Source organism: Takifugu flavidus, chromosome 8, assembly GCF_003711565.1.
Source record: "Takifugu flavidus isolate HTHZ2018 chromosome 8, ASM371156v2, whole genome shotgun sequence".
Lineage (NCBI taxonomy): Eukaryota > Metazoa > Chordata > Actinopteri > Tetraodontiformes > Tetraodontidae > Takifugu > Takifugu flavidus.
This window is the reverse complement of record NC_079527.1, coordinates 9,309,377-9,330,094: the sequence shown is the minus strand read 5'-3', so window position 1 is coordinate 9,330,094 and position 20,718 is coordinate 9,309,377. Positions and strand designations below refer to the sequence as shown.

General features: G+C 45.3%; 1 protein-coding gene across 9 annotated transcripts in view; it reads left to right on the top strand.

Moving 5' to 3' along the window:
* The window catches only part of LOC130530582 (neuron navigator 1-like), a 55,371-nt gene that overhangs the window by 17,654 nt on the left and 16,999 nt on the right, over positions 1-20,718 (top strand). For all 9 annotated transcript variants that reach the window (XM_057041876.1, XM_057041878.1, XM_057041879.1 and 6 more), the window contains 2 exons: positions 1,738-1,840; positions 2,939-3,283. In XM_057041876.1, coding sequence (XP_056897856.1) covers positions 1,738-1,840; positions 2,939-3,283 — 448 coding nt within the window. The remainder of the gene's footprint in view (positions 1-1,737; positions 1,841-2,938; positions 3,284-20,718) is intronic.

Genomic DNA, 20,718 nt, shown 5'->3' with positions numbered 1-20,718 from the left:
CTCGTGTTTCCTGGCTTTTTACATCCGTGTTGTTTTTCCCTCCATCAAATAAAGCATCTGTTGTTTCAGACTGGGGTTTCATTAGAATGCAGAGGTTGTTGCACACTGCATGCGTGCATAATACTGCTGATTCTGACGCGCTGACTCTCACTTAAACAGCCGGTGTCAGCCATTAATAAGTCTCCACGGCTGGTTTCATAGACCCTTCAGATCTAGAGTGCTTGTCCACGAGTGTGCCCCGGTGGAGGCAGGGGGAGCGCCCCATCCCAGCATTCACACAAGGACCGCTACACACATGTACACACACTCCATTTAAACCAAATCACTGTAATTCATCTGCACCCCCGGGGGAGCTGCCAGGGTTGACAGGGATATTTGCATGCCTAATTCCCCAACTGCCACAACCACACCCCCTCCCACTGCCAGCTGGGACCACCAAGAGCAAGGCAGAGGCAGGACAGGAAGTTGCCCGGTTTGCTCTCCCTCCCTCCCTCCTTCTCTCTCTCTCTAACACACACGCTCACATAATGATGAGACTGTGTCTAATCAATTTCACACCCATGTTAAACAAAGATCACTTTTAGGATAATTAAAACCCAACAATTAAAGCCTTTGTGTCTGTGTGCGTGGACGTGCACACGCACTTGCGTGCGTCAGACTCCTTATTTGCACATTTTAGACTTTCTTTGTTCCATTGTGTGAACAGATTACACAAATTGAGCATTTCCAAGCGTGTCTCCTAAAACTTGAATTTCCATAATGTGCTTTAGCTCCTTTTATGTGAGCACCTCCAGGAGAACAAATTCACATGTACCGTTTTATTGCCAAACATCTACACTGTGTGTGTGTGTGTGTGTGTGTGTGTCCAGGATGGCCCTGTCCTGCAGGTTCTTTTTAAGATATCTAAATAAACTCTAGTGTAAACATTTCCATTGGGTTACTAATCTGTGAAGTGCTGACTATACAATATTGTGATGGTGCCACAGTTAAAGAACTGCCCTCACACATTTGAATATCTTTTCCCCTTTTCTCCTCTCCATTTGCCATCTGTGCTGACTGAATACAATTAGCTGTGCAGCCTTCAGTATCTGTGGATGTCTAATTTTTCATTAGCTCTGAATAACAACATTAACACTTAACATCTTTTTTTGACCCCTCCCTCACTGACCAAAGTGAGGGAGTGCAAAATGCAAAAATCCTTCCAAAAGGGAGAAGTCAGGGTGACGCCATCAGCCCTGGCAGCTGAGAGAGAGTCAGCTGGTCAGTTTTAACGGCCTATTGAGCCAAACCCCTGGTTAACTGTCCTCTATCAAAAATCCTGAACATTTTATCACCTTCTCTTCATCGCACTTTAAAAAAACAGCAGGCATAGGAAAGGGGGCAAAGGTCAAGGTCAGGTGCTCTCAGCATATGTGTGAAACTATATGACGTATGACCACAACCCTAAAACCCCATGAAGACCATAAATACATATATCTATAATATCACAGATTTTAGGAATACAATTCTGTTATCATACTTTAGAAACTTGCAACAAACTACTAGTCAAACAAAAGATGAATAACAGATTATGGATCTATATCGACATGTATACTGTAATCAAGAGCTGCTTCTGACCTCTATCCTCTCCTCGTGTGGCTGTTGAAGGCTGGCAGATCATGTTTCGGCCATCCCATGATTCTCCAAAATGTCATTTTCACCTCTAATTGTGTCTGATGAAATGTTATTTGCACACAGACCCAGAATCCCAGAGGAAGAGGACTGTGCAGAATGTTCTGGACCTTCGACAGAACCTGGAAGAAACCATGACCAGCCTGAGAGGGGTGCAGCTCAGCCATAGGTGGGGCACGACAAACGCGCACACACTTTAAAAAGCATGAGGACTAGAACAAACAAGAGAGAATCAGCAGTTGAGATGAGCAGATCCTTATTGACATGCTAACAGCGTGTTGGGGTGTGGTGGTTAACTGCCTGTGGGCTTTTGGATCAATATCAGTATTCCTAACAGACCCATAAACATTAGTCTCTCTCTCTCTCTCTCTCTTTTTGAATTAACCCAAATCTGTCTTAAAACACACGCTGCCCGTGCACATTCTCCTTCTTGTTCCCCGCAACACTTGCAATAAGACTGTGATGAATCGCCAGTATTTGCATCCTGTCTCTTCCTGCCTTTCATTGCACCGTTTTGATGGTATTCAGCATATCTTGAGCTTTTTGTCCTTGAGAGCTTCCCCTCTTATGGCCTTTATGTCCGTGTCTCGGCTCATGCACGTCCGCTCTGGCTTTTCCGTGGCAGCTGCCCACAAACTGGCAGATGAATCTCTGCTGGAGCCTGTTTTACTTTTCATTCTTATTTTAATTGTAGTTTGACCCTCAGTCACCTCTCGCTGTCCAAAAAAGTATATTATTTATCTGTGAATTATTTATCATGTTTACTGTGAGAAATTATTATGTAATGAGTGAAATCTGATTTAATTAAACTGTTGGACCCTTTTGGGTTTTTTCCAGTCTCGATAAGAAGCCTGAAAGAAAAGATGAAGATCAATTTCTCGCTGGTTCATTTATTTCCCACTCGTGTTTCACGTGAAGACATGTGGAAATGCCTCGATCGATTGATTTTATAGGGGCAATTATTTCCAGCAGATGAGTAGTTTTGACCGTGGTGGCATATCGTGGATCAGGAGTCAGGGCTCAACATTGTGACCTTTGAAACCAATCAGTGATGTGATCATCTGCTTGAGCTCAGGGAAGGCGTGACGTAGCTTTGATGCTGGTATTTGTGGAGTTAGAGCCGTCACTAACCCATAGTGGAAGCTAAATGTAGATGTGGAGGAATAAGATTTAGGAAGGAGAAGGAAATGGCAGATTTCCACTCTGGACTGCCCGGCTGGTTCCAAAATGGCTGACCCCTGTTCCCTTCGGCCTTTCATTTCTGTAGCCTTACCGATGGGACCGTGTGCTACGACAGCGACGAAGCTGCCGCGTTCTCGATCTCCAGCCTATCGAACCGCTCCTCCCCGCTGTCGTGGCGTCAGGGCCAGGCCAGCCCCCGCCTGCAGGCCGGCGAAGCTCCGTCCACGGGTAACGCCCAGTCAGATGTGCCCCTTCGCATCAACCATGCCTCCCGCATCCACCTCATCGAAGCGCTGGGTGATTCAGATCCGTCCCTCCTGAAGGGGAAGTACCTCAGCAACTGTGACCTCGTGGGAAAGAGCCCCAACGAGGAGGAGGGTGACGATGAGGATGAAGATGACGATGTTGATATCGACGATCTGGGAAATGGGTAAGTTGTATTATTTATTTACATCACCAGGAGCCACATTGGTGTTTAGAACTCTATCCCTGATATACAGTGATTATTCCTATTGCCATTTGTTGTCATCAGATTACAGCAGTCTGTATTTAAAGCACAATACGCTATTGTGACACTACTTTTTTGGCCCGTTCTGCACTTCAGGAAACATACAGTACCACATTTTATAGACTCTTCTCATTGCCGCAGCTGTCGTCGACCAGCAGTGGTTGGTGGAGTCTCAGCACAACAAAGTCTCACTCGGCTCCTCGGCGCGGCAGGTTTTACCCCACGGTCTGCCTTTACCCTGACAGCTGTATGTTGCAGCTGTAGTCAGAGAGCAGCCTCTCTGGCTGAGGCCAACAGCGGCGTCACAATACCCCCCCCAACAGACACTCAGACACACACACACACACCCCTCGATGAGATCATGCCGTCAAATTCAGCTGCCAAAGCCAGCAGAGAACGGTGTAGAGGACCCCTGACAGCGTTGGCTCTTGTTCTGACCTGCCAGTGTGGAGTCGGTCAAAGTCAGATGGAGGTTTGTTGTGAAGCAGGCGCAACTTTAATAGTTCGGGGGATTTGGAATCCGACTCGCATTGGAAATCGACGCAAACGGTTTCCGTTTCTCAGCATGTTTGCGACGTGGGTCCGCCAGGCTCCAAAGGAAACCTTGCAAGTTACACTGCACACATGTGCCGCTCTGGAGTTTGTCTTTGGGATGTCATCGGTCGCAATGGCGCCACCACAAAATGATTTATTGTTCCTCTGCTAGCGTTGTTTGCGTCTGACGTCTGATTGGAAGTGAATTCATGCTGCTGACAGCTGTTTAGAGCGCGCGACTTCTTGACTCTGCACCAGAGTTTCTTAGTGAGACAGCAGATTGTCCCGCGACTCTGTGACTAATCAAGAAGACCGGCGTCAACATACGCATCGATACAAAGGGGGAAAAAAAAGTGTTGCGCCCATCGAAGAACGACCGGCTGTATGCTCTTTAGGCTTCATCAGTTAGTGCTGGGGACTTTGCAGGCCTTGAGGAATGACACAACAAAACACACACTGTCTGGATATAACCTTAGATCCTAGCAGCCGCAGCTTGACATTTCCACTGAACCACAGAAATGTACCCCCCAGTCACATGGAAATCAGCTGCAACACTGTGCTATTGTACAAGGCTCCAGTCAGTGGTCTTTGTACAAATATTGTATATAAGGATGAAGAAACAAAGATGATGGGAGCAGATCAAGTTTGACCAGAAATGTTATTTGTTTGTGGGACGGTTCTTAACTTTATGTAAGCCTGGTTAGGTTGATCTTTGTGTGAGAAAGACTAATTTGTAAACCAGACAACAGATGACAGACAAAACGGCAGAGTTTTTCTCTTAAATCTCTCCTGAAACCACAACAGAACTACTTTATCTTTTGATAAATATAACCTTGAGTCATCATTGAGGTTGTGTCAGAGGGTCGTTGTTTCTCGTGTTAATTTAAGGACATTTATATAGATTTTTCTCTTCATCAGATATGTTTAAGATTATCAAATATATTTGGCCTACACTGAATCATTTGTGATCATTTTGGGCATTTGATCAAATGTTTGCCACTAGGGGGCATGCTAACGCTGCTTTTCCCTGTTTCCTTGCTGCCCTGCAGTGTATTAATGCTTCCCCATGCTGGATTTACTCTCCCCTATCTTATAATTTATTTCGCATTCTCATCAATTATACATAGATGCAATACCCCAGTCATACAGAGATCAGGACCCACTTCCATATCCCATCTCTGTTTATATGAAACAGGATTTCCCCACATGCATTATGTATCACAGACAGACACATGTTCCTTGTTTGCGTGATGCCGTCCCATCTGTTTGTTCTCTTGAATTCTAAGGAATCATTTTTGAAATATTAGATTTTGACCATAAACATACACCAGTGAGGGGGCTTTGACTCATTGTGGGTCTTAGTAACTGGATTTTAACAATGAGTCATGAGTCCCATGGACACACAAGTTTACCGTGACTGCGCCGTGACCTGCGCCGTGCGCAGACTCCATAAGTCAGGGACGCGCTTAGTCAGGACCCCATGTGTCAGTTATCCGTTTCCTGTGCTTTTCTAGCCGGGGCCTCTTCTCGTCTGATGAGAAAGACTTGCATCTGGAACCGGACCCCCTCCTCGAATGGTCCCTCCTCCGCGCACATGCACAAAAAAGCACGCAGGCGTTCACTCATAAACGTCATCTTGGAAACACTGAGAGGGCATTCCCCCGTGTGTGAACCGTAGAGAGGTGTGGTCCTGTGACGGTTGTAAATCTGCACTCCACAAACGTGAGCCAGTCCCCCCCCCCCCCCCCCCCCCCCCCCGCCCCCGCCCAAGGACTTTGGTTTGCAGAAATATTTTTTAATCCGAGAAAAGTGAGTGCAATGTTTAATTTGGAGTTAGCCCGTCTTCTCGTGGCCAAACACATCTAAAACGTTCAAACAATAATATAAACCTGTCATCGCTGAGAGGACAGACAGGTCTAGACAGTTTAAAATCAGACGGGTTGTCAGGAAAAATACAGTGCACGCCGTTTAACTCATTAACACCACGACAACTGCACAAATGCTACCTCGCGTATCCGAGGTATCCTCATCTGTGCTTGCTAATCAGTATTGATTGCACTGTCATGCGTTTGAATGAGCGCGTGGCTTGTTTTCTGCTCCGCTGGACGCTTTTGTTCCTGGATGGAGGAGCTCCCATCCTCAGTGACCTCCCATCAGTAAAGAGGCAGTCTCCATGGTTACAGTCCTAGACAGGCTGGTTCACTGCACTAAATATGATGTATGAATTATGGAGGGAGGCACACACGCACACGCTTACACGTGTTAATCTCCTGAAAGCATTTCAGAGGTTGGTGGTTTCACTGTTTTGATTTGTACCGTCTGTTCACGAATAAGGGAGAAGAGATCTGTTTGTTCTCATTATGGGGAATTGAAACACATTTGAAGAAGCAAGTAATTTGTACGAACCTAAATTTAAAATATCAGTTCCGAGTTCTTAGTTACTAGAAACCTATTTTTGGTCACTGAAGGTCAACAGGTCATGTGCTGGTGGCTGCCTTGTGCATGGTTCAGCATCTCCAGTTCGACACGACTCCTTGATGTTTGGATTGTTATCGAACCTTATCTCATGCAGCAGGGCAGGCGCGTGTGTGTACGCGCGTGCGGCCTTTTCAAATCAGACCAAAGCTCTTTTTTTCCCCCTGTACTCTAGCTCCCCCTACTGTCCAAAGCTTAGAACATCACACTACATTCTGATATTCCACGAATGTGATTGATGGATTTCTCTTTCACACATCTGGGTCTGATTCACTGGATTTGTGCACTCGCATGTGTACGTGCATGCATCCAGCTGGCGTAAACCCCAGTGGACACACCTGGGACTCCCCTCTTGCTGTCAAAATATATGGATACAATATTTTTTCTGTCTTCTGTGCATTGACTGCCTGTTTGTGTCTCGTGTTATGAAAATCTGCAGGCGTGTCCTTGAATGCATAGATTAATCTGGATCGTATTTGCTCAGATACAGGAAAGATGGACTGAGGAGTTGGGTAATGCAAACATGATGTCTTTTGGGAAGGCTTACTCAACTCTGGCGAGACTGAAGCTGTTCTATACTGTACAGATGTGAACAAACGCGAGTCATGAATAATGAAACTAGGTTAAAAACTTTCTGTGGCAGGTTTTAAAGGAACGTTATATCGGGGGAACCAATTCGAACCTTTTTTTTTCTTCTCGGTTTCTCACTGAGTCCACACGTCGGAGCCCATTCGCATGAAAAGTTGATGAGAGGCAGACTGAGGGTTCGGTCATCCACCGTACCTGCTCTTCTGCAGCGGCCCTCGTCCTGCTCTGTCTGCTCAGCGTGGCGTGTAATCAATTACTTTTGCTGTCATTACGGAGGACACTTGGCTGAGCAGAGGAGCGTGCTCTTTCTTTGTCTCAGCATGTGTGGCTAAAACAGTGGAGAGATCACCCGTGGAGATGACACATTAGCAGCCAGTCAGTGTAATCAGATGAGCATGAGATGGGTAACGTTTTGATTCTCGTCTCATTCAACGCTATTGGATTGTTTTAACTGAAGAGGATGTGGTGTTACAAGTGATTAATGAATGCTATGAAATTGATAACTACATTTGGATTTAAATTTGCTCTCAATCCGTCCATCCTTTATTCTCAGTGATGATGTAATTGGATCCATCTGAAACAGCGGGTGTCTCTAAAATAACAATAATGGCATTAATCTGTTGTCTGCTAGAGTGGCGCAGACACACAGGCACCCACACCAGCTACTCATACACATGCATGGAAGAGTACACATCGACACACAAACACATTAAAAGAATTAACACAGTGGAGCATATGGGGCTGGGGGTGGATTTACATGACCAGACACCTTCTCTTGCAGTGAGAATAATGTTCTGATGTATTTCTCATGTTTGCAGATATAAACAGTCTGGATTTTTTTTTTTATAGTATCATGATTCTTTTGGATAAAAAGAAAGGATTTGCCTGTTTTTTCTCTCTATCCACACACAGACACACACAATTATTCAGACAAGAATGCCAGACTTGTTTCTAGGATATATTTATTTTGATTGTTGTCCATTTCATTACCGACATTGAGCAACACACACGTGTTCTGGATCAGAGCTTGGGAACTACTCACACAACTGCTGGACGAATGTTTCCATCATCTGAGTCTGGAAAAGTTCCGGAGTCACAAATGTTGAAAATCTTCACTCCCTGCTCACTGTTTCCCACCATCTACTCCTCGTTTAGTCATGGCATATTCCATTCTTTAATTTGGTTTTATTAAAAGCTACTGTCATGGCTTCAGTTACCCAGACCCTCCCCCCACCCTGTACCTACTGAGGCCCCGTAAATCTCTATAGAGTTCTCTGATAATCCCTCAGTTCCTCTTATGGCAGGGATAAAAACGAATAAGAGAATTGGAGGACTCAGCTGTGTGTGTGTGCGTGTGTGCGTGTGAGAGAGAGAGACCCCCACATAGTTCAGAGGGATGTGTTGCCATGTCAACAATAGAAGTGGGTAAAAGAAATAAACTTTGTGTGTGTGTGAGACAGAGCTTATTTTACAGAGGTCAAAGTGTTACGACTTTTGCCCGATGACCAATTCCACCCAATTTCCTTTAAGGAAAGAAATAGATCTCACTCTTCCTGGAAGTGTTTATAGATTTCACTTTATTTACCTTATCTATGATGTAATCACATCTGACCTGTGGAGGAGATAAAAAGACGGAAGTGACCTGAACACACCAACTGACAGTGACACTAAAGCAACAAGCACTGGTCACTGACATCATTCTGTCAACAAAAGCTTTGTTTTTTTAATCTCTCATGAAACTGAATTTGTTACTGAACGTTTAAGAAGCTAAAGAATATATAGGGACAAGTGAAAAATGGTGTGCGACCCCATTAGCAGCCATTAGCTTGAGTTTGCTACAGTCACAGGTCACAGAATTTGAACTCCACTCTCACTTTAATGAGTGTGGAATGGTTTCGACCGGAATGAAGAACTCCCCTTCGGAGTGTTTCCCTTTTGTCACTGGGGTGTAAAATGTAGAACAATGTCCTGTTAATGCAGTCCACCAACGTGAAAAACCTGATTATTCCTGTCTACTGTATACGCGATGGTTAATAGCATTCTGCCTGCAGGTGTGTGTGTGTGTGTGTGTGTGTGTGTGTGTGTGTGTGTGTTTACCAGCTCACCTGTTGGTCTGCATGGGAAGTTATTCAAACAGGTCTGGAAGGATCACACATTCTGAAATAGTCCTAATTTCTCATAGGTAGTGCTGTTAAAGGTATGGAGGGTCTGAGGAAATGATCAGGGACACCTCTGAAGGTTGGTTCCCACAGTGAAAGACAGGGTAACAAGCACACAGGCACACACACCAACCCACCCCCACTCCCACTAATTTTGCTCTCACTCACTCATGTCCTCCCTTTACACATATATGGCCTTTAAGTACCTGCTTTCTTCTTCGGCTTGGCTTTGGACAAACATCTGAGGCATGTTTCATATCCCCACCATGGACACACTCAAATACACTCTCGCACAGACACAGACCACTAGAGCTGAGGTTAACAGCGGGGTGTGACGGGGGTTTGTAATGCGCATCAGAATTAACCTCTCTCCCCTCCTACTGACTCCCACCGTGTTATTCTCTGAAGTTATTCTGACATTAGTCACACACTTTTTCTCAAGCCCTCCTGCCATTAGTCCCCCTTCCTGTTCACCTCTTTATGCCAATTGCTTAATCTCATCCTTTCTTGCATGCACCAGTGCTCCCAGTAGTGAACATATCCTCATTATTTGCCCAGGAGACATACGTTGGAAAGGCTGCACAAACCTGTTATGCCCTGTTTGAATTCTCCTGCGCACATTCATTACTTTTCCCCTCCTTTTTTCCTCTTGTATATTGTCCTCTGCACGAGGACGACCTGTCCCACAAAGAGACTAATTAAATGCTTATGGTAGTCTTGAGATGGAGGGACCCTCAATTAACCACAATGCAGCAGTTTACGAACAAATTATGTCCTTTATAAACAGTTCTCATTTGTCTCTAAGAGTTATTAAAATTAGCTTTTGTCAATGGGGCTGAATGCAGACTGGTATAAAAACTGTTGTGACTTGTCCTGTGACAGATGTGGCACTTTGCCAGAAAAGTTCAGCGAGGAATTTGTGTGTGTGTGTGTGTGCGTGCGTGCATGCGTGTGTGCTTTTCTGTTTATATGTTAACGGACTGTTTTCACATTGCAAAATTGTGAAGCAAATTCCAAACTCTTCTCAAACCACGCTACATTTTCCATTATTTACTTGTGTCTTTGTGCGTGTTTGTGTGCTCGTGTGTGTTTCAGTCTGATAACATTACATGGATTTCACTTCTGCTTTTGTGATATAAAAACTGGTCCTTCGGTTTCAGACACATCAGGTTGACAGAAGCGTTGTTTATGTTTGTGTACGTTTTGTAGCCTAGCAAGCGTTGCAGGTCCTCCTGTGTCGATGTGCTGTGGCGCTGATAAGGGGTTGGGGGGTGAGCTTTCCCAGGTTTCGCTGCTCTTTCATCAGCAGAAGAGTGGCAAGTTCCCAGGGTCACCGGGATGACCCTGCCTGTATACTGTCATTACACAGTTACATCACTACCTAATTATACTAATCTGCACCAGCACACACAAGAACAAGCACTGTGGTCAGAGATACTGGGCCAAATCAGGGTAGAAGTGAAAGACGTAAAAAAGAAGCACTCTTTGGGGAGGGGACGCAAACAAGTAGTGAGAGAGTCACAGGACATGTCTGGGCATGAGTCATTGGTCAAAGTGAAAGAAAAGCTGGCCAGACAGATGCGGAACACGGTCCAACTACCCTTTGCAGACACTTGGATGAGAGCTGACAAGAATAAGCAAAAGTTTGCAGTGATTAAAGGCGACGGTGAGTGTGTGAATATGAGTTTCTGTGCTCACAGAAACAGTTTTGCTTCTATTTATTGGTAACTCTAGGCAGCGGGGATGGCAGCGGCCGCAGGCACCTGCAGTTCAGCATGCCAACATGCCAATCAGGCTCCCGAACGCCTCACCCACCATGGCACGGGTGAGCGGCGCCCTGAAGAATCCCGCCTTTGTTCCCACTGCACAAACAAAGAGTCTGTTAATGATCTCAATTTCTCTCCCTCACTGGGAATGTTTTATAAACTCTGCGTGTCTTGTCCCAGTCTCTAGGCCACTCGCACCCCTTTTGTCTTGACAGAAAAGGCAGTGTTAATTATCTCCATCATGCCCCCTCCTCTCATCTGTCCGTCTACGTCCCCCCCCCCCCCCCCCCCCTCACTCATTTTATTGATCGAAAGGCAGCAGACAGGCTCATCTATTCACTGGGGTCCACTCGCTGCTTAAAGTGTTTAAATACCTCTAACGGTGGTGATGGTGGTGGGGGGCATCAGGGGGTTTTGTGGATACATGATACCCACTCTATTCCTCTGCTAGACTCCGATGGCCAATACACACTTTGTTACAATAGAAACACTGGAGTCATTTAGCCTCTCTGCTTCATTAGATGCCGATTGCAGCTCTTTTCACACCCCCACTGGTTTGGCAAGTTGCCACCAATTGTATCGCACAGCGTGCAACTGTTCAAATATATATCTGCATGTAATAAAGCGAGAACTACCCCATAATAAAGATTCTTATTAATCATTCTCTCCTATTGGGCACAGAGTGCTTTACTTTATCGTATCGTGAAATGTGCCTGTTTAAAGATCAAAAGTTAGCATATAAAGTTTGTGTTGTAAGCGAGTAAAGCTCCAACCTGTTCATGCTATGGCCTGATAATGAAGCATTAAGAATCATCTACGTGTTTTACAATGAGCCATCAGGTCTGCACTTGTAATAATAAACTGGATATTGGTTCAGACCCTCTGCAGCTCTTTTCCAGAAATTATGGATTAAAAGATGAAAAGTCAAGGATGTGCTGAATCAGTTTGGTCTGCGCTGCAGCCAAACACTATTTCCACACATCAGGAGGCTTAAACGTTCCCTCAAATGCTTTAGCCTCTTAAAAATGATATCATTTTCATGCTATACTTTTTAGGTAGATATCTAATCTGATGGTGCGTTTAGGTGACCCCGGAAAAGTCAACTTCCATGCTAATTTGAGAGTAAAGGGGGCGATCTTACTTTATCAGAGAGGGTTGCGTTTATCATGCGTCTGAGTGCGCGTAAAAGCCTCGCTGCGCTTTTGTTAAAAAAAAGGCACAGCTGGTCGCGATCAGTAGAGGAGGAGGAGGTGTATGAAGAATTCGGGGTGTTTCCTTTCTGTCCATGCCTCCCTCCGTTGCTCATCGCCTCCTCCCTCCGCTCTGACACTCACGCTGACAGAGTGGAGACGCTGCGGGAGCGGGTCTGTCGGTTCAACGCTGCTCACACTCTCCCGGGCGATTCATCGGTTACCAGCGGCAGAAAGCACCGCCTGGACCTCTCTCTTTCCCACCCACCCCCCCGAGCCGGTGCAGCGGGACATGCCAAAGGCGAACATAGCTGCGTAAAAGGCTGGACGGTTGAAGAATGAGCGGACGCGTGTTGAACGGGAAGGCGCTGCAGCTCCCGGCGCCGCAGCAACGCGCGGGGAGGACAATGCACTTTCTGTCAAGGTAACAGAGTAGACATGGGCGCGCAGGGTAATAAAAAAAATCCTGTTGACAGAATGGTATCATGGGTTGGGATTGCGTAAATGCGATGGGCGTCCATACTGGTGACTCGTTCCCAGACGCTCCGGAATCAGTGCGTAAAAGACAGCAGCACGTCCCATTGATAAAAGTCTAGCAGCTGCTGGCTCACATGATCGCGACGGACATGTGATTGTTTTTACGATTTCGCGACTTATTCTTGACTTTGGTTTGTATGTATTTGGGGGTGTGGGCTGAGAATTCAATGCGGAAAACGTTGCTTCGGCGCCGATCTCTTATTGCTACCGGTGTCAGATTTGAGACATGGCTGGCTCCTCTGTCTGAACCTGATCCAATTGCGTTTTGCAACAATATTTGAGGCATAGCATGCTAAAGCATGAGATTCTGACTGCATTGCTGCCGATCGTTGGTCAGTGGGCAGAGGCAGGTATGCAGCACGCGTGTGCGTGTGAGCGAGAGAGAGTGGGTGGGTGTGTTTCGCATTGATCTGCTGCGGGGACTGGACCGCAGTCTGAGCAGACTGACCTACATTTTTACATTTTAAACGACGCCTTCGCCCGGTATATCTGCTCTGATTGGGCAAAAGGCGACAAGCGTCCCCCGCGTTATCTTGACGCCCGTTCTAGGTGAGAATTATCTAATTGTGTGGGCAAATGTAGGCCAGATGATACAAGTGGGCTGGTGAGAACATTTATAGCTGCAGCAAAAGACTTTGGTGACATGGAGACAGAGAGATGCTCTTACTGATCTGGTGTGTGTGTGTGTGTGTGTGTGTGTGTGTGTGTGTGTGTTGTGTGTGTGTGTGTTGTGTGTGTGTGTGTGTGTGTGTGTGTGTGTGTGTGTAGGGGTGAAGGTCAGGTTTGCTCCTTTTGGTTCACTGACCTCTGTAGCATCCATTGACATTCTGTGTCAACCCATTAGTGGTGAGTGGCCTGGTGTCCCTCACTGACACACATGCCCAATCCCAGAACAACAAGGTTTTGGGTTTGTGTGTGTGTGTGTGTGTACACACTCTTTTGTGTTTTCCTTGGACTTATATCTACTTAAACAGTCCTGCTGTCATAAAGCTGATAAAGCAGCACATCTGAATGAAACCAGAGTTTTTTTTTCTTGTGTACACGTGCATGTTTGTGTTTAAGTAACGTGCAGGTGTCAGCATGTGTGTGCACGCCGCGAAACATTAGACACGCATCGTTGACGAACAAGTTCCAGCCAAGACAAAGATCTAGCGAATGTTAGTCATACGGGAAGCAGTCCAACATCAACTCACACACAACATGCCTGTCACTGCGCTGTCACCCTGGAAACACGTAACCACAAAGGTATATATTATGTATGACCTAAACATTCTAATCAAGTTGTCTAACCAGAACCAAGCTGGTGACTTAACTGAATCTGTGTCACACCCAGAGCCTTAACTTCCTTTTTTGTCCTTAGTTCCTTTTAGCTTTTGAAAATGCGGCCCAGACGCGTGCAACTGGAAACACTAAATCATACTGGCTGAACTGTTTGACAGCGTCCTTCCATGTTGGGAGAAAGCCTCCATAACCAAAACTGACATCCATAGCTCCTGCAATTATGGCGTAGGAAAGCTGGCACAACTGCTGCGCCAACGTCTTTAAATCTGTTTTTAAAGAAATGTGTGTTAGCTGGCATTTTCACACTTTCCACATTTAGAAACCAAAGGGAAAGAGAGAGATATCCTGTGTCAGGTGATTTCACCTTCACAACCATTTTCAAAACACACAAAGATAACATTGTGTTTGAGAACACAGGTTCTGCTGAGTTGGGCGTCGGACGGCGACAGCAACCTGTTGAACCGCCTGCGATGCGTAAATCCGATCACACACCGTCGTCAATGTGGCTGCAGACAAGCTTGTCGGCCCGTCGTGCGTTGAGAGTTGACTCGGTCACAGCGTCGCATTCATGCAGACGTTAGCTGCAGCTGTGTAATAATAATAGCACAGCAGGAAAGAAAAAAACCCCAACAAGGATCACACACACAAGTCCCTCCACTGTGGTCAGCAAATGATGTTCGCCATTAACTAGCTAATCGTTCTGCCTACGAGATCATTAGGGAGACCTGAGAGTAAAACAACAGATGCTTGTAACCTGTGCTGTTAGGGTCCAAATGCTCTTTACTGCGCACACAGGAGTCTGTGTTCACTAACAGAGCTGATATTTTCATGAGGTGGTGCCCCCTGTGGTTGAGCCAGTTGCTCTGTCTGATCAAAGTGAGACAAGTACCTACAGCCAGATAAGTCCACCTTTAACAGGCTCAGCGGGGATGTGTGAGAGAGAGAAAGCTTCCAGTTCCCCCCGTTTAAGGTATGGTTTGAGTACAGTGGTCTAAAGTTGACCGTTAGACCAGAACTTAAAGTCTGTCATTTTTACAATCCCTTGGGAGTCCTTGTTTAGTTGCCCAAAGTTCATCACATTGCAGCTGAATAATGGTGCCTCCATCAGTTTTGCATCTCTATGGACACTTTTTCCAGCAAAAGCCATCTTGAAATTAGCACTTTTCAAAATCTAGATTAGTTTTGGAGGATTAAACTAACGGCTGCAGCAGGATTTACAATCTAATCTCGGGAGCCAGGGAGAGTAATGCAGCGTGGATGTCGTTTTCATCTAACAGTCAAGTCGAGCTCACTGTGTTTCTATCTTGGAGACTCAGGCAGCTCTTCCCTGTGTTTAGCGGACAGAATATGTGAATCGTTTGGCCTGGGGTTTTATTTCTGCTTGTGTCAGTGCACATGAAGGCACGCTCATATATGTGTCTGCAAATGTTGGAGCTTTAGGGAGTGGAACCCCAGAATACACCCGCTGGAATGTGGAGTGTGTGTTTCGCCAGGAATGTCTCCCAAACTCACTATAACAATTTTAAGGGGCATGGCCAGTGTGTGTGTGTAAGTGTGTGTGAATGAGTGACAGCAGGTGATGAGTGCATGCTCATACATGGTGTGTCTCGAGGCATGTTTTTCACCACCCCGAATGTGTGCGCATACCAGAACATACAGGAAAAAAACACACCCGCAAACACCGGCTCATCTGTCACTTCCACACTTTTGTGTTTTAATAGGTGTCTGCTTTACCTCACTCAGGAGAAGTGAAAGAGCATCGCTTCCCCTGGTCATTGTGTTTTGCTAGAGGTGTTGGCAGGTGCCGTTAAACGTACTCACAACGTTCTTTGTGTGAAGCTTTTATTGGATTTGGATTCAAACAATGGCAAAATTCTCACCGTGCACCATCTTTCCTTGTCTGTTTAACTGCATCTGCTCCCTTCTCAACCCGCAAACAGATTTAAGAGCTCTAGCTTGGCACTTGTTAATCATACAATCCGCTCATCCACTAGAGTCAGCGAATTAATCATTACACACATGGAGACCTATTGTTGTTTCCTGAATTAATCTGAGAGATGAACACATAATCAAGTGGTGCCTCTTGTCAGATCTGGACACATAAATGTCAGAATCTGCAGTTTTGCAGACATTTCCAGACATGTGGTGGATCTTTCCATTAACACTGGCTCACAATGTGCTGATATCAGGGCTCCATTTTCACTGTGCCTTTCAGAGATTTAGCTTCTTGCTCGTAGAGTTGCTTCCAGTCTCATCATAAACAGGCATCCTGTAGGATTTCTCATTAATAGCTATAATTAAATATGAGTTTTGTGGCAGTTTTTTTCCCCCCAGAAAATAACTCAACAGGTTAGCTGTATCATTTTCCTCAGTTTTGTTGTTGCTAGAAAGGGGCCAGAGGAAATTCTACCCCAGGATCCAACCCCTGTCTTGGGCCTCTGCGCGCTGGGGTTCCCCTTGTGGGCTCCTCCCTAGTTCACAGTCATGAATCGGAGATGGGAAGTGTTCCACACTGCACCCCAGCCTGAACTACTTATGGAGGTGATTTAAAAGGGGTTTTACCTTATCCCAAGAGTCCTGTCCCTCTTCTGCTTCCTGCTCTCTTTGAGAGAAAAAAGACAGTTTGAAAGAACTTGTGATGCTTAAGTTGGGGGTCATGGGTTACCAGTCATATAAGCTCTCCTGGACCCAAACTTACACATCAAAGCGTTTAAATATGTTCTGAAATCCAACACGTTGGCCCGATTTGTCATGCCCCTTGCACTCAAAGGATCAAGTCCCACTGTTGACAAAGATAGCAGGGAATTAACTCTGCTATTTATGCTAAATATGTCCAAAAGCCATTGTTTGCGTCGTAGCTGTCATAGTCATATTTAAACTTGGGGGGGTCAGTCACCTTTTAAACTTTAACCCCAATGAAGCCGAGCAAGAAGAAGACAGAGAAGCAGGAAGAAGTGTGTGAGGTCGGTCCCTCTCAGGGAACTGTCCCTGTACTTTTCCTGCACACCGGCCTCAATTTCCATTTTGGGCCTTGAGGATATGAGAAGATCAAGATGACACAGTTCGTGTGAGAGCGATCAACAGTCGCACCGTTTTCACTTCCAAGAGTGTTGGAGTTCCTTATATGAATCTTGGAACTCTCTGCCTGCTCTGCCTCATTTCGCTGAGTAACCCGCAGCCAAGTGCTCTCTGAGAAAACTTCATCCTCTCACCCAGAGGAGGACAAAGCAGATTCGGAATAGTTTGTGCTGTTATTCAGCCGTGTAGTTTGCTCACTATCTCAACAAAACACAGAGCTACACAGTCATCACTGTGTTATACATTAAGAAACCTGTATTTGTTCCACAGTTCCCATTAAAATATAGCCTGACTTAGCTTGCGCCCTCAGGGGAGCTGTGATTTGATCAACAATTCCCACCAGCGGCTGGTCACACATCTTTGACAGCCAGTCGGCTTCCCTCCTGGGAACAAAGGCAATTTAGTTCACGTGATGCGTTTGTGTCCTAAAGCCCCAGGCCTTTGCTGTCAAGGATAAGCCGTCGAAGACGCAACCCGGCTCGCTGAGAGGGCCATTTAACGACGTGACCTCTTCTTTCCGTCCCGGGATTCAAGGCCACGCTCCTATCTTGGCACATGCACTCTCTGGCTGGTGGCCTCCTCTTGCCTGATCCCAGTGGCAGGAGGACTTAGCAGTAATTATGAGTTCATTAACTCCAGCCCCTCCTCTAATCCCCTAAAATGCCTGAATGCATCGTGTGCAAAAAAGAATCTGCACAGCTTCGACACAATATGGTGAAGAAAAAGTAAACAGTGCTGGAGAGCAAGTTAATTTCCAAATTTATTACCAAATGCTGACTGCTGGTAAAATCTAGCCTTTAATTGGGACTTAATGATTTACTGTGAGTGTTTAGCATTACAATGCACAAGAGGGTCTTTCTCTGAGTGCTAATCAAAAGCCAACAGATTTGTTGCTTATTATTCGCCAGATTATGAATTTACTGTCTTGTGTGTCTATTTTCCTGGCAAAAAAAGTGGTTCTTGGGATTTTCTTCCTTGAGCCAGTGTGGCGCTTCAGTATGGATCATCCAACACAACAGCTACTTATAAAAATCAATAATCAATACAGAACCCCTGAACAGCTCAGCCTGCTGGGATCTTGACGTAACCTCCATCTCTTTCTACTCTACTGTGTTTTATTGGAACATCTTCTGCTGTGCTCCTAAGCAACCAAGGTGATTCACAGAGGTGTCTGTGTGTGTGTGTGTGTGTGTTGTGTGTGTGTGTGAGTGAGTGACAGTTTCCTGGTGATAAGCTGCTGAAGTGGTCCAGGCACCCATGTTGTCAGCCATCTGTGCACACACACCACATTCACACACGGTTTCTGTTTTACCAGGAAAATGTCCTTCCATGTTTATTTCGCGGTGGCTTGTCCACACAGTCAAACGGACAAATAGAATGTCTGAAAAATCAACTCTGCAGCATTTTAGGACTTAGATGTGGTCACTGCAGCCATGATCATGATGGGTGTGGTCTGCTTTCCCATTTCATTTCGAAACAGTGCAAGAGGTTCAGTTCTTCCATCTGTTTTTTCGTGTATCCAGAGTAAATGAAGGACTGTTTGCCTTTATGGTTGACCTCTTAACACTCAAAATTTTGTCTCACTTAGACCTCCAGGTCATCGCAGGAAATAGAACCAACAGGTCTTCACTTTCTTAAACATTCCATTTGGTAGATTGTGGGAAGGTTTTGTTGTGGGTTGAGTCTGTTTTTCTTGGTTGTTTGTTTGTGAATGAGCAGAAATGTTCTGTTTTAATACAGATCCATATAGTCGGTCTATTACTGAGTCTGTCATCATCCAGTTTCTAATGTTTAGTCTTCAGTGGACGTGAAAGCCTCATCGGCCCTTTCATGTGTGCCCCCTCCAGTTTGTGAGGCGGCGGTCCAGTGCCAGTCTGGCTGTGCCCTACTTTCCATTTGCCTGAAAAGGCATCACTACAACCAGGAACCAGTCTGATATATCCATTTTGGGTTCTGTCATGTGATGGTGTGCATTTTAATAGGAATGGAAAGTTCCTGTAGGACTGCAGAAACTGTTTCCATGCTTGTTTCCACATCCCAATCTCACCCTGAATAAGAGGGGTTCAAATTGGGGAGAGCATAAAGGTTACCATTTGAATTATTATGTAACAGGCTCAGCCGTACATTGCTGACATTATGGGCATCAGATTGTTCGCCAATGTCATAATAAGATTGAACCTTTCGATACTTGTTGTTAACCATCAGTGCCATGGAGCCGGAGATTTTTTTAAATTCTTCACCTTCCCGATCTGTTGAGTATCACAAAATCTTGAGTCCCCAACTTATTTCTATAACTTAATAAAAAAAATTTGTGGCTGTGAATCAGAAGAGCATCATTATTGCATTCCTTGCGCTGTCCTCAGCACAGTTTCCGTGTTTATTTGGATGGAAGCTTATCAGCCGACACCGATCACTGCCAGAAAGCCGTCCTCCCGCAGACCACAAGCGAAGCTGCTTTGCTACTGCAATGGCTTTCTTTTCAGGCCTATTTCACGTTCTTCCTCCCCGTCCCGCGACCTGAGAGAGATCAGTGTGAGGAGCAGACAGAAAGAAGTGTATATTGTTTTTACAATGAGCAGCCAATAAAGATGAGAAGTCTTTTTATGAGAGGAATCAGCAAACTTCCCACAGTCTAAACACCAACAAGCACAAAGGCGAACGAATAAAAGGCAATTAATAAACTCTGGGTATCATTTCACTTGATTCATTCTCTGTAGTTTAGAGGAAACAAAGAAATCATGCGCATGTGCCATGAGCGCATGTTTACTTGGACCACCAGTGAGCTTTCTGGAAAACTCAAATGAAATTTCCTGCTGCTTGCGTAAGTCGCTACTCTTTTCTGAGAGACGGTGACGACTTAGGTTGAATCCTTGTGGTTTTTCTTTCAAAGACGGTAGGAAACCAGCTGAACGCTGCCGGCTCAGGCTGACGACATCTAGCGCGTCTGTGTGACACATTGTAGTTAATCTAGATGGCGTTTTTTTCCGCAGGCAGCGGTGCAGGAGAGCGAGCAGGTGGGTTTTTTGGTGGAGGTAAAGAATGACTTTAATCAAAGGCTTGTCAGACTAATTGACATTTATTGCAGCCTAAATTAAATTTTAAAATCTTGATTCTTTGAAGCCTTTGGTACCTGCATCATGCGACCAGAAACCCAACATGTGTAGTAGCAGGCTGGAAGAGGAAGATATAGTAACAGAGCACAGTGTAATGGTGCTTTGCATGAGTTAAGACGTGAAAAAGGTGGATGTGGATGAATTTTGTGCTAATATTATCCCGCGGCTTCTGCAGCTGCTGCTAATGAAAGAAGAAGCTGAGTGGAGATTATGACAGGCATTAGATGAGCAATGAAAGTTAAAGTTTGAATGGATAACATCCTTATTTGTTGCGATTCTCGCTGCCATCCGCAGCTCCTCTCTGTGCTGGAGATCTGTTTTTTGTGAAGCTCATCTTTTCTGCCCCTAAACGCCACTTCACCCTCTTCTCTCAAGTATCCTCGTATTTCATCACCCGCTTTCCAAGCTTAGACATCCTTTCATTTCAGCCAGCGGAGGCAAAGGAGAGGTGGGTGGATACAACAGCGCCTTTACAGTGGCTTTTTTAGGGTATTGGGTTTTTGTCTTTGAATAATGATAAGTTTGCCTTTTCAGCCAAAAAACCTTTAGCCTGACTTGGAGAGTTTAAAAAAAATCCCTTCCACGAGGCTTAAAGTTTAAGCAGATAATTTCTTAGATCCTCTGGAGCCAAAGATA